Here is a 15,069-nt window from a genome sequence, read left to right as displayed (position 1 = left end):
ACTGACAAGTTTGAGAGTAATGAAGTCAGATTTGAATTCTGACAGAAAATCAAGAATATAAAGCAAAGATAAACAAATCTAACACTGGTTAAATCAAATGGGTTAGATTTTTTTTTGACCACTTCTAATTGAATATATGCAAGCTCATGTCCTTTTATATCAAACTGTTACTGAATCAAACTTCGCAAAGAAAAAGGATTTGCAAAACAAAGTACTGCTGGGCATGGTGGAATAGGCCTATAATCCCAGCAACTCAGAAGGCTGAGGGAGGAGGATCACAAGTTCAAGGCCAGCCTTAGCAATTTAGTGCAATCCTATGCAACTCAGGGAGACCCTGTCTCAAAATAAAAAATTAAAAGGGCTGGGAATGTGGTTCAGTGGTTAAGTCCCTCTGGACTCAATCCCCAGTACCAAAAAACAAAACAAAACCAAAAACCAAAAAAAGGTAACTTCTCCTCCTCTTCTTTTTTTCTCCCAGTGCTGGGGATGGAACCCAGGACCTTATACATGCTAGGTAATTGTTTACCACTGAACTACATCCCCACAGGGCTTTTTTAAAAAATTTGAGGCAGAGCCTCAATAAGTTGCCCAGCTTGGCCTCAAACTTGCAATTCTCCTGCCTCAGCCTCCTGAGAATAGCTGGGGTTACAGGCCTGTGGCATGGATTAAAGTACCTCTCTTTAAGTAACCTCTGCCATTAGGTCCAAATCACAAACCTTTATCTTGCTTCCCCTTATTTTTCTACAGCAAGGCCTCAAATTTCTGTAAAAGGTACAGTAAATATTTTGGGTATTGTGGGCAACTATTACTGAGACTTCCTAGCTCTACTGTTGTAGCCCAAAACAACTAGAGATAAAAGTAAAGGGCTTGTCCTGCTGTGCTCCAATACTATTTTATTTACAGACACTGAAATATTAGTTTGATATAATTTACATGTTCCACAAAATATCCTTCTCCTTTTGATTTTTACAAAAATTCAAAATGTGAAAAACATTCTTTGGTCATGGGCTAATTGTGGCCATGAGCAGCGAGCGGTCAGTTTGTTGACACTTAGAGAGAACACCTAATTCTACCCTCAGTGTATGGAAACAACAGCCCTTCACCAAAAGGATGCCACCTCTGGAAGGTTACCAGAGGCACACCTGGCAGCTGCAGACACTTGACTGCAACCTTTGTGCCTCTGGAACTAGAGGATCCCACTTGCAGTGTGGAGTTCTGTCTTCTGTATCAGTGCTACTAGACCACAGGGCCTGTCAGTTTGTGGTTGCAAGTCTTCAACACAAGCCATCAAAAAATCCCCAAACAAACAAACAAACAAAACAAACACAATCTAGTTTCTCAATTTCTGAGCTACACAATAAAAAACAAGTTGACAAGATTCACAGGTCCGAGGAGCAACTGCAGAATCCACGGGAGGTGTCTCAGCCAGCCAGCAAGCCCACAACTGCCACCTTCATGGCCCACAGGTGCTCCACTCACAAGCTAGCCCTTTATCTTAAACCTAGAGAACAATAAGCACCTTTTTAAACCCTCCCCGCCCCCACCACTGCACTGGTTCAGCCACAATCTGAATCTCCTGCTTAAGCCAGGGCCTGAGAACCTGCATTTTCATAAAAATAATATTATGATATAGTCGAGTTCACTAACTGGCTTTTGGTAGCATAAACTAGTTGATATTCTCTCTCTCTCTCTCTTTTTTTTTTAGTTGTAGATGAACACAATACCTTTATTTTTTTATTTTGAAGTGGTGCTGGGGATGGAACCCAGTGCCTCACGTGTGAGAGGCAAGCGCTCTCTCACTGAGCCACAACCCCGGCCCCTGATACTTTTTTTTAACTGAAATTTTTACAGAAATTAAAAATAAGAAGTTCATATGCAGTTATGTAAGAATAAGAAGCAGCAGCTTGGGAAGCTGAGACAGAGGGACCTCGAGTTCAAAGCCAGCCTCAGCAACAATGAGGTGCTAAGCAAGGTGAGGCACTAAGCCACTCAGTGAGACCCTGTCTCTAAATAAAATACAAAACAGGGCTGGGGATGTGGCTCAGTGGTTGAGTACCCAAGTTCAATTCCTGGTACTCACCTCTCTCCACAGAAAAAAATAAATTGATTAAAAAATAAAAGGCTAGAGATCCTGTCTCAAAATAAAAAGGGCTAGGACTGGGTATGGTGGTGCATGTCTGTAATCCCAGCAGCTTCGGAGGCTGAGACAGGAGGATCGCGGGTTCACAGCCAGCCTCAGCAAAGGCGAGGTGCTAAACAACTCAGTGAGACCCTGTCTCTAAATAAAATACAAAATAGGGCTGGGGATGTGGCTTAGTGGTCGAGTGTCCCCTGAATTCAACCCTTGGTACGGAAAAAAAAAAAAAAAAAAAAAAAGGGCTGGGGACATAGTTCAGTGGTTAAGTGTCCCTGGGTTCAATCCCCAGTCCCTACTCTCAAAAAGAAAGGAAGAAAAAAAAAGGCAGTAGAAATTAAACATGAGAGGAGACATGATACCTGCAGACCTGCTGAGGCTGAGGAGAGCTAGCTCTGGCAGGGAGTTTGGAGATGGATCTGTGACCGAAGTTGATTAAAGGGACCAAAGGACAACCACTAGTACCATACCACAGATGAAATAGGGCTGGGAAATGCAGGTGTGCTGTCTGAGCATCCAGACAGCCTCCATGATGTAATCCACCCTAAAGGGGCCATAACCAGTTGGGCAAGGACTATGTGCCCTGTTCAGGAAACTGGGCCTTATTTCTCTGGGAAGTTGCCTTAGTTACTAAAACTGATAAAAAAAAAGAACACTATGAACACATGACTCAGAAGTGCAGAATAAACGTCAGAAGAGAAGAACTCAAAGGATGGGGTGGCTCTGCTAGGAACTACAGACTGGAGGAAGAAAGAGGGTAAGGAATTGGGATTTTTCTGTCTAAGTCTGGTAAATATTTGAAACTTTCCAAGCTATTTACAATATTACTTTGATGAAAAATATTTTCCCCCATACTTTTACAACTTCCAAACTAGAAACTGCTTAAAAATGATTACCATCCCCAAATGGTCTTATATGCATACTTTAGTTTTTATTTAAAAAAAAAAAAATTTTTAGTCATAGATGAACACAATGCCTTTATTTTGTTTATTTATTTTTATGTGGTGCTGAGGACTGAAACCAATGCCTCACAAATGCTAGGCAAGTGCTCTATGGCTCAGCCCCAGCCCTATATGCATACTTTAAATCAGTAGACTACTTGTGTCAGTAAGCCTCAGCTGTTTCTTGCTCAGAAGGACCCAACATAACCACAGGACACCCTTTCTGACAAGCAGGGCCAGCAACATGAGAGAGCCCTTCCTAGCTAGCCATCTGACATCATCAGTAGGCCAACCATGCCCAATGAGGATCCAGCTCAAATGGTAGTGGCAACTACCTTGGCCTGGGGTTGCTCCTGCACTGGCTCTGTGGATGGCCTGTAAATTTTAGTTTTTTTGGGGGGATGGGGGTGGGTACTGGGGATTGAACTCAGGAGCACTCAACCAGTGAGCCACATCTCGAGCCCTGTTTTGTATTTTATTTAGATATACAGCACCTCGACGATGCTGAGGCTGGCTTTAAACTCGTGATCCTCCTGCCTCAGCCTCCCAAATTGCTGGGATTACAAGCGTGAGCCACCATGCCCGGCTAATTTTTACCTTAATTACATAGCCCATCCTCCCGATGTCATCTTCTGGAAGACAGAGGTCCTCACCACATAGTGTTTTAAGATGAGACAGTGCGACAAAAGCTTTGTTTCCACAAGTCCACAGCAACCTCATTAGCAACGCTCCTGATACTGAGCTCAAACCATTTCCTAAAACATTCAGTCAGTGCTACTGGTTCTGGTCTCTCTCTCTTTTTGGCACTGGGGATCAAACCCAGGGGCACTTTACCACTGAGCTACATTCCCAGCCCTCTTTATTTTTTGAGACAGGGCCTTGCTAAGTTGCTGAGGCTGACCTTGAACTTGCGGTCCTCCTGTCTCAGTCTCCTGAGTCGCTGGGATCACAGGTGTGGCCACCATGCCTGGCTGGTTCTGGTCTCTTGGGTCATCACATATTAAGCCTGGTCCCTGCTTCACTGCAGAGTGAGGGGAAACATACCTCTTAGACTCCAACCCTACAAATCCCCCATCATTGTTCTAGACACATCTTGGACACACCAGATTCACTTCCCCTCCACTGGAAAGTTCTTCCCCAGGTACCTTCTTCTCATCTTTGTACTAGCATCACTTTCTCGGTGAGGCCTGCACTCTCTTTGAGCCTGCTGACCTGCCCCTTACCTTGCTCCAGTTGCCCCATGGCATCAGGATGTGACTTATGCACCATGCACTGTGCATAACCTGTCCCCCAGGTAGAATGCTACTCCATGACAGCTGGACTTCATCTATTTTAGTCTCTGCTGAATGTATTGCTTTGTTTGTCATAATGCTGGGGATGGAACCCAGGCCTTACATGTGCTAGGCAAGTGCTACCACTGAGCTACACAGCCCTGATGTCCACTCCTTGAATGACGCTCTGTAGGGTATTGGCATCCAATTCAAATTATTTTGTGAAAAATCAACCCTCTTTACCCTGCATCCCACCAAAGATGCTAATTGGCTGCTAATATTCAGCCAATGAGTCAATTAAAGATTACCATTTCCTCCTTCCCTCCTCTTCTAAGCTAGCCTGTTGTTGCTGCTGGTAGTTTTTGTTTTGTGCTTAGCCCTTTCATCCTTGTTTGCTGGGCTGGTAGGTACTTGCTGCTGTCCTCTGGCCTGGGTCATCTGTGGGTATGAAGCATCTTCACTACATCCAACAGGGAATGGAGCTGAGCCCCAGCCCCAGCCCTATAGGGAATGGAGCCTTGGCTACAGAGAGGAAATGCTGCACTTTTTTTAAAACAACTTTTTAAATGTTTAGTTGACAATGAAAACTGCACACATTCAAGGTGTACAATGTGATGATCTGATGAACATGTGCATTATTCGATTCTCACAAACTAATCAATGCATCTATCACCATCTGCACTCAATTATTTTCATTTTCACGATTTTATCTGATCATTAGGATGAAACAAGGAATTTCTGTCAAATGCAATCTCAACAGTAACTCTTTACTAACTGCAAATTCCCCCAGAAGAGGCAACAAGAGGCAATGTGAAATTTGCCCATTTTGTCTGTGATCAGAGAAAGAACCTGTACTTGCTAATTTCATGGAGGATAAAACTCAAAACCTACTAGGGTTTCAAGAACTAGTCTGGCCCAATCACCACCAGCCCCCACCAACTGTCTTTACCTCTGATACAAGATTATGCACATACCGGGGACAATGGCCCTCCAGGTAGCACTGATTTAACAACAGCTCTTTGCCTTTGAACCCCCCTGTGCTCTCCAGAGTCTCAGCTCTACATTGGAGCCCATTTCCAGCACCACCAACTAACCACTCTCCTTCCACAACTCTCAATTTCAGCAGCAGCCCATTTCTGCACATGGTAAATGACTCCTTCTTGCTACTGAGCACCACAAACATGGGCTCAATAGGCTTTTCCTGTACTATTATCCTGCAGCCAAGTAGAATCAGCTTTATGACATCAAAGCCATTTCCACAGAGCAGACTTAAGTCACGACCACAGGCTCCCTCTGACAGTTATAATCATAGGCCAAGGCAAAACAGGCCAAAAAAAAAGAAGCTTGAGCAATGTACTTACATATCTTTATAAAAACATTTTGAGATTGAAGATATTTAAGCCTTTTTTGATATAATATTAAGCCTTTTTCTGATAAAACTGAACTATGTTTCTAAGCTATTACATGAACCACACTCATAACGGAGCCTTCTTAAAACCAGAAAGGAGATCTTGCCAAGTTTATATCAACCTTCCAGAAAGAATGGAATAGACCAGGAAATGATGTAACAATCTCCATGAAATATTTTTTTAAAAGAGTAAAGAATAAAGGCATATATACCCTTGGAAACAGATAGTCAGGCCCCCAGGCACTCCAAGCTGAGTCCTTGGCTGTACGTGGAACCCCAAAAGGTTCAGCAGCAAAAGTCAGACAAGCTGCCTGTGATCCAACTGTCTTCTGAAGATGCCTGAAGTAGCCACCGTCCACAGAGCAAGAAGACTTATGGGTAGTGAGACAAGAAAGGAATTCAACTAACAACTATTATCTTAGCCTCTAAAAGGCAAGATGTGGGTGGAGTATACAAATAAAATAGAAGCCCCCAGATGGAGAGAGAAGGGTCCAATCCGATTCCACAGCCACACCCATCCTCCTGGATGAACCCAGGGCCTCCCCACACTGGCTTTCTGTGCAGGACCCCAGAGAATACCTGAGCTGGGCGTTTTCCAGCAGTAAGTGCAGTCAGAGGACTTTCTCCATAGGGCAAAGTGAAAGCCCAAACAGAGGTAGTGAGAACTAGGGACTGTGGGGTCCAAGGACTTGAGCTTACATGATGGCTCTCACGGTAAACCTCACCAAGGGATAAACTGGGCTGAGGCCAGAGAAGGCACCTAATGAGCATGGATTGAAAGGTGGAGTCCAAATCTGGATCCTGGGCTCGTGTCCGAGCCCAAGGCTCTTCCATGCTGTCTCTAGCATGTGCTTGTGTGTGTGGTGGGGGGCGTGTGTGCCACCATCGGATGGAGAGGTGTGTGCTGGAGGCTAGCACATGACCTTCTCCTTCTGCACCCTATAGCACTTTTCACACTGCAAACAGCGAGGGCCTGACCACAGGAGGAGGCTGAGGGTGATGTTAGGGGCCATCTCACGTCCAGCCCCAGCTTCCAGGGGGCAAAAACTGGCCAACTGAGCCATGTGAAACACCGAAACAAAATTAGGGGGTGAGGGTGTGGCTCAGTGGTAGAAGAAAAAAGGAAGAGGTATATGGCTAAAATAAAATTAGGCTCCAAACCTCACCTTGGTACCAGTGTCACTTGTATTTACAAATCAGGGTTATCTTTTTCTCATAACATCAACTTCATATTTACTCAATCTTTCAACTTGGAGCGGAAGGCATGATGGATGTCCTAATTTTACCCACAAGAAAACTAAACACAGGCCAAAGAGTATGCTGGGTCCTGCTTTTTTGCATCAGTCATTTCTCACCTCCCTATTTCCACTTGGACTTTTTGCTCTGTACACCCATCCTGAGGCAAAATCCTAATGACTCCCACTGATGAAGACAGACACACCCTCCCAAGAGTCAGATGCAAGATTACACATGGCATCCAGCCTGCCACTCCCCTACAAGCTGGAGTCCACTGAGGGGTCCAGTGGACAGGTGGATTCCTACGATTATCAAGTGTGGACCTGTTAAGAGAAGAAAACCGTTTTCTTCTCAGAAGGAGATGTTCCAAACCTTTTGGCTCATCTTGAAAAGAAAAACAAGAAAACACCAAACCAAAAAAACCACTTTGGAAATGGAACAAAAGATCCAGCTCCAATCCTCTCCACAAAATGCCTCAGAGCCAACATCTGGTTATCACCATTTCTGGTTAGAAAATGTTTTATTTATTTCACAGCAGTTTATGGAAGTAGCAAAGTAGTGGAAGTTTTAAAATAACTTGCATGCCTGCAGGAAATGGTCCCAGCTGTGCTCTTACTCCACAGAAACAGGGCCCGCAGGCACATGTGCACAGAGTCCCGATACACAACCACCGCGCACAACCAGGCACTCCCAGATGGCTTCTGTGTTCGCAGGAACACAGCTCGGGACCCTCTCTTCCCTGTTACTGCTCAGACTGCAGCACAAATGCAGCCAGGACAGTAAAGCCACCAGGGCAACTTTCTGCCCGCCTCAGCCCAGCTGCCAACACTGGTATTTTAAGCCGGACACCCCTAGCATGCTGGTCTGGGCCCACCTGGGGATCACAGCAGGGAACTGCTGGAACAGCTGGGACACCTCAGAGACTTCTGAGTTCCCTGGCTCAGTTCAGCTGGGGTCACCTCCTACCTCCTTCTGATTAAGAGACAGTTCCACACAACTAAAGCTGTTACCTGCTATGAGTTAAGTGTGTGTGGACATTTACAAATACCATTAGCCATCTGTATCCATGGCCATGCATCCATGGATTGAAAATGTACAGGAAAGAAAATTCCCACTGGTACTAAACAAAGACGTTCTTCTTGTCATTACTCCTTCAACAATACAGCATAACAACCGTCTCTACAGCATTACACTGTGTCATTGTAAGTAATCTAAAAGCGATTTTAGACACACAGGAGGAGGTGTGCAGGTTATATGCAAACACCATGCTATTTTATACAAGAAACTCGAGCACATCTGGAATTTGACATCTTTGAGATGTTCTGAAACCAACCTTTCTAGGACCCTGCAGGATAACTAAAATATATACACTGGGGAATGTAGGGTTCAAACATACAGGCCTGTTCTGAAAATAAGGTCTTTTACTAGAACGAATTTAATCAGAGGTTCACTTTACTCTCTGCTTCCCAGTCTAAGCTGTCATTGTTTCTTTTTTAGAAGATTTAAAGAAAAATAATTATGTTTGTTAAATACTTTATTTGGCTTAATTTCTCCTTCCTACAATGCAATTGAGTTGACAGATTATGGGAGTCCTGGAGAAGGCTACTAGCCCTCATCACGAGAGACAGGCTTTCTGCATGGCCATGCTGGCCACAGGGAGGGGCCTGGCTGCCAAGTCCTCTGACCGCACAGTTGGACAGTACACCAGGCCACAATCCCATCACTCGGCACAGCTGCCATCCCACACTCTCAGGACAACCTCCCTAAGAAATGCAAAGAAAAGAACATGGTACTTGGACTGAAGAGTAACTCTGCCTCTGTAGTGCTCTTTGGGGACTTGGTCACTTACGCTGCAGAGACAGTCTGGTGACTTGTGTTCATGGCTCCCACGTCCTGGGGTGAGGAAAGCAGAGACCCCTGCTTGTTGGAATCTGAGAACGCCCCACATCCTCTGCATCATTTGGCCATCCCTGTCCTGTCAGCCTCATGTTTGAGCGGTTAGGTGCCTGTCCCTTCCTGACACTGTCTTGGGCTGATTTTTAATGCCAAGGAGTTGGGCAGCACAGCTGCAGGAGAACCAGCCTGAGTTTCTGCTTGGGGATCCTGGCTTCTGGGAGAACTGGGGGTTGGTTCTGTCTTCCCTCCATCTGGGTGGAAACTCTTGCTCCAGGTCAGCAGCGGCTACCAGAGCCACCTTCCGGAAGAACCCACTGTGAGGCAAGTGTTTTGTCCCACCCTGTTGGTGCACGGTTACCATAAAAGCCTACCCGCCCCTCAGTCTTTGAGGCTTCCCTGTCCCACCACTGGCCGGGCTACCTTGGGGTTGGTTCGCTGCTGCAGCCTCCTCTCCTCCCGCTCTTGCTGTAGTCGTTCAAACTCTTCTCTAATTTCTGCTGGAGTTCGCCGCCGCTCCACAACCTGCGGGCAAAGCAAGGCAGCCAGCTGAGAACTAGGACGCGAGGAAAATAGGCAAAGAATTTCTGAATGACTTCATTTTGGCATGTACAGGCTGCTGGGGAGCCTACCATGCACGCCCCTGGGACCTTGAGATGTCAGGGGAGCTGTGACGAGCTCTCCACCATGGACCCCAGAGGACAGAGAGCGCTGCCACCCTCCCAGGACTGTAGTGTGTGACTTCCCTCAACTCTCCACAGTCTGACATTCTTTTTTATTATTATTTTTATTTGTTCTACTTAGTTGTACATGACAGCAGAATGCATTTCAATTCATCATTCACAAATGGAGCACAGCATTTCAATTCTCTGGTTGTACACAGTGTAGAGACGCAACATTCATGAAATCATACACATACCTAGGGGAATGATGTCCATCTCATTCCACCATCTTTCCTACCTCCATAACCCCTTCCCACCCTCCCCTTTGCCCAATCCAAAGTTCCTCCATTGTTCCCATGCCCCATCAACCCCCGCAATCATAGATCAGCATCCATTAATCAGAAAACATTCAGCCTTTAGTTTTTTGGGTTTGGCTTACTTCACTTAGCATAATATTCTCCAACTCCATCCATTTACCTGCAAATGCCATAACTGTATTCCCTTTTAATGCTGAGTAATATTCCATTGTTTACATATACTACAGTTTCTTTATCCATTCATCTATTTATGGGCATCTAGATTGGTTCCACAGTTTAGTTATTGTGAATTCAGCTCTATAAACATTGGAGTGGCTAGGTCACTTCAGCATGCTGATTTTAAGTCCTTTGGGTATAAACTGAGGAGTTGGATACCTGGGCCAAATGGTGGTTCCATTCCAAGTTTTCTGAGGAATCTCCACACTCCTTTCCAAAGTAATTGCACCAGTCTGCAATCCCACCAGCAGTGCATGGTGCACCTTTCCCCCACATCCTCTCCAACACTCATTACTGTCTGTATATTTGATAACTGCCATTCTGCAGTCTGACATTCTTTACTTTAAGCCACCTCTTTGAGGCTGCATGAATCTTACAAAGAAAATCTCACAGTTTAAATTTTCTAATTGAGTCCCTGGTTATAAATTCTGGCTATGAACTCAGACATGACTCTGGCTGGTCACTACACTCCTTGTGGGCTGATAGGACCAGAGGATCTCAAGCTGTGAGGGTCGGGTGTTCTAGACTTCTGGGACCCTTTCTCCCACAATGTGACAAACCTTTGCACGGAACATCCCATGACATTCTAGTCTTAGCTCAAGATGAGATTTCAGAGAGGTGACTGTGGGGAGAAACACCGGAGGACACAGCCACAGGGTCTCCGGTGCCTCTTCTGGAAAAGGAAACTGCACCATGTGACAGCTTGGGGTCCCACTTATGACTGCACAGTCCTAAGCACTGCAAGAAACGGTTTGCTGGGAGAAGGACAGAAAAGAGGTTGCTCTTCTTCAGTCGTGGACAAGGGAGCACATCCAAGTGCATATTCCTTGTTGGTGGAAGAAATACAGAGAGTCTGCAGGTGTAGCTGACAGAGTATCTACCACTTGGTAGGTGACAGGAGAAAACGTACCCAGGGAGCTCCGAGTTTGAAAGATACTTTTAAAAAATATATGCCCATGGGGGCTGGGACTATAGCTCAGTGGCAGAGTGCTAGCATGCGTGAGGCACTGGGTTCGATCCTCTCTCAGCACCACAAAATAAATAAATGAATACATACATACAGAAAATAAAGGTATTGTGTCCATCTGTGACTAAAAATATTTTTAAAAATTATTCTTATAGCAAAAAACCAATAGTACAGAGTATATAAAAAAGTCACGTTTCTCTTCTCTTTCTTTTTACCACCCCCACCATCAGTACTGGGGTCTGAGTCCAGGGGCACTCTACTACTGAGCTACATCCCCAATCCTTGTAATTTTTATTCTGAGACAAGAGTCTTGCTAAATTGCCAACTTGTGATCCTCCTGCCTCAGTCGCCTGACTTGCTGGGATTACAGGTGTGAATCACTACACCCAGCACACATTCCCTCTTATCGTAGGTAACCTACACACACAAACAAACTTTTTTTGGTAGTGCTAGGGATTGACCCAGAGCCTTGTAAATGTTAGGCAAATGCTCTACTACTGAACATCCCTAACCCAATCATAGGTTAATATTCAATTATTTATGTCTCTTCCTAAAAATCTTTACATATGTATGTGTTTGCATTTATGTATATATGAACATTTTTAACATAAATGTGACCATATTATAAGATTTGTTCCACTTGATGGAGAAAATAAACACAGATACTAGCTAATCCAAAAAGGCTGAGATATTTGTCCACCTCTACTTTTAGAAAGTGAACAGAAAAATAAACAAACAAACAAACAAATAAATAAATAAATAAGGAAAACCAGCCCACTGGTATATTCCTGTAATCTCAGCTACTTGGGAGGCTGAGACTGAAGATTGCAAATTTCAGGCCAGTCTCATCAAAATAAAATATAAATAAATAAATAAATAAATAAATAAAAAAGGGTCAAGGGAAAAAAGCAGCGGCGGCAGTGCTTGCCTGGCACTGTGCAAAGCTCTGGGTTCAATTCCTAGCACGTTTGGTGATGGGGTGAGTAACATTCTTTTCCCCTCAAATAATTTAATATTATAAATCAACTGCTAAAAAGGAAGAGGTGATTCTTTTTTTCTTTTTTTGGTACCAGGGATTGATACCAGGGGCACTCGACCCCTGAGCTACATCCCCAGCCCTTTTTGTATTTTATTTGGAGAGAGTCTCACTAAGTTGCTTAGCACTTCATCCTTGCTGAAGCTGGCTTTGAACTAGCGATCCTCCTGCCTCAGCCTCTTGAGCTGCTGGGATTACAGGAGTGTGCTATCACGCCTGGCAGAGGTAATTCTTTTTTAAGGAAGCTTTAAAATAAAAAAAGGTTAGCTGGGCACGGCGGTGCATGTCTGTAATCCCAGAGGCTCTGGAGGCTGAGGCAGGAGGATTATGAGTTCAAAGCCAGCCTCAGCAATATATCAAGGTGCTAAGCAACTAAGTGAGACCTTGTCTCTAAATAAAATACAAAAAAGGGCTTGGGATGTGCCTCAGTGATGAGTGCCCCTGAGTTCAATCCCTGGTTCAAAAAAAAAGATTATTAAAATCACCCAAGAAAAAATAGAAAGACCTAAATGGCATGACAGAAATTGCTTTGGGACCTCAGGAAACATACTTGGTTTCACTAAATGGACAGGACAGGTCCCTCGCCTGAGTTTGCCAACACCAAGGGCCCATGAGCCTATCAGTGGATACCCAAAGCCACCACCTTGGCCGGAATGAAAGCCAGGCACAATCTACAATTTCCATTACCTTCTAACCTGTCAGTCTCTCCCTTCATTGATTGAAGGAAGAAAAAAAAAAAAAAACCTTCAGGGAAACTATGTAGTCAATTGTTACATTTATCTTTGAAGAACCATAAAAAATGATTCAAAATACTTTAAATGTTGTTCATGAGGTTAAGTGGGCTATGGCTGCAAACACAATTTATCTGGCCCCTGCCAATGACTTAAGAAACACATCACGAGGAACAAGAGGGTCTGGGTGTGAAGCCAGGAGGTCTGGAAGGGAGGTGGCTCCTCCACATAGCCCAGGGAATCAACATGGTCCCAACTTGGACCAAAGGTTCCATAACTGTTCCATTCAACAGGGCCTGGTTTTAAAAACAGGTTAAACAAAAGTTTTTTTTTTTTTTTTTTTTAAGATGTAGATGGACAACACAATACTTTATTTTATTTATTTATTTTTATGTGGTGCTGAGGATCGAACCCAGTGCCTCATGCATGCAAGGCAAGCGCTCTACCACTCAGCCCCAGCCCAAGCAAAAGTTTGCTTAGCCATAATTTTAACCAGTAACATTAACAGACCCCATCAATGTGTGCATACACCATTTTTAAAAAAAATAAACCAATGTGCAAGTTTCTAATAATTTAAATCTGTTCGTATCCTGCAGGAAATCAAAATATTAGACATGCCAGGCTCCACAGAGGTCACAGCAGGAAAAGATATGTTTTCAGGAATTCTAGCTGTTTACTCTTTGCAGATGGAATTAATAGCTGCAAATTACTTCCTGTTGTACTCTGTGATAAGCTACAGAAAAAAATAATCCAAAAAATGCCAGATTGGGCTCAGCCCCCTGAGTAGCATGTATTACGGGCACCTGCCACTGAACTTGGCTTCTAGTCATATTATGAATAATTCTGCAAATAGTTGGTGCATAATCAGAGCTAACTGCCAAGTCAAAACGTCTGGTCCCTCCAGAGAGTGGAGGACACTTTGCTAAGCAAGCATCTCACTCTTGGCTCCCACAGGCCTTTGCCATCCAGGATGCTTCACATCCTTCTATGAACAGAGGACATGATGTTGGAGAGTAGATGGGGACTAAGATGGCCATGGGCCACTCTTCCCCACTGTGGCAGTCCTTAGAAGCATCCAGGAACACAACACCCTGTACAGTATTGCAGCTGGTAAAGATCACATATTCTCTGCTTCTCATGAACAGAGAGCATCACATGCAGCCCAAGAATCTACACAAGTGTGTTGTTCACCTGAACCACCTGCCACAGGTCTATCCCTAGACTAGCCAGGAAGCCTCACCTTATGGAGAGAGGAATACAGACATTTTGGAAGGGAGATGGCAAATGGAAAGAGAACAGAAACCTAGCCTCCGTCTGACACAACTGCTAACCTCCAGGCAACCTGAGGCAAGTCATTCCTCTGTAAGTTTCAGTTTCCTGCTATGACACGAGGACAGTTAAAATACCCAATTCTGCCTGGTGCAGTGGCACACGCCTGTAATACCAGAGGCTCAGGAGGCTGAGGCAAGAGGATTGCAAGTTCAAAGCCAGCCTCAGCAACTTAGCAAGGTCCTAAGCAACTCAGCGAGTCCCTGTATCTAAAACACAAAAAAGGGCTGGGGGTGTGGCTCAGTAGTTAAGTGCCCCTGAGTTCAATCCCTGGTACCAAAACAAAAAACAAAAAAATAAAATTCCCAAGGTGCCATCTGGTTTGAAAATTCTATGATATTAGCCAATTTCTTATTTTGGAATACTTTTAGAAATTTAGAACTTCAAAATAGTTGCAGATAGTTCAGAAAGTTCTAGTATACTCTTTATCCAGCTTCCCTTAATGTTAACATCTTACGTAATCATGAACACGTGTCAAACCTGAAGCCAACATTAGTACATTTCTTTTTCTTTTATTTTGGGTACCAGGAATTGGACTCAGAGGCACTCGACCACTGAGCCACATCCCCAGCCCTATTTTGTATTTTATTTGGAGACAGGGTCTCACTGAATTGCTTAGCGCCTCGCTTTTGCTGAGGCTGGCTTTAAACTTGTGATCCTTTTGCCTCATCTTCCTGAGCCACTGGGATTATAGGCATGAGCCACCATGCCCAGTTCATTATTACATTTCTATTAACTAAACCCAGATTTCTCAGATTTTACTATTTTTTTCACTAACATCCTTTCTTTGTTCTGGGTTCCAATCCAAGATGGGAAAAGTGAAACAGAGATAATACCGTGATTGCAAAATGCAGATGACCCAGGCCAAAGGATCCAACTCTAACTATAAATTTTGTTGTTTTTTTTTTTTTTTGGTGCTGAGGATTGA

General features: G+C 44.2%; 1 protein-coding gene across 1 annotated transcript in view; it reads right to left on the bottom strand.

The window, feature by feature from the left end:
- Dnajc11 (DnaJ heat shock protein family (Hsp40) member C11) overlaps positions 1-15,069 on the bottom strand; it is a 71,459-nt gene that overhangs the window by 21,123 nt on the left and 35,267 nt on the right. Inside the window, exon 7 of the mRNA XM_015501453.2 lies at positions 9,307-9,408. Within this exon, the coding sequence (XP_015356939.2) occupies positions 9,307-9,408 (102 nt within the window). The remainder of the gene's footprint in view (positions 1-9,306; positions 9,409-15,069) is intronic.

This window comes from Marmota marmota, unplaced genomic scaffold (genome assembly GCF_001458135.2).
Source record: "Marmota marmota marmota unplaced genomic scaffold, marMar, whole genome shotgun sequence".
In the NCBI taxonomy this organism is placed as follows: Eukaryota; Metazoa; Chordata; class Mammalia; order Rodentia; family Sciuridae; genus Marmota; species Marmota marmota.
The sequence above is the reverse complement of the archived record's forward strand: the minus strand, read 5'-3'. Positions and strand labels throughout refer to the sequence as shown.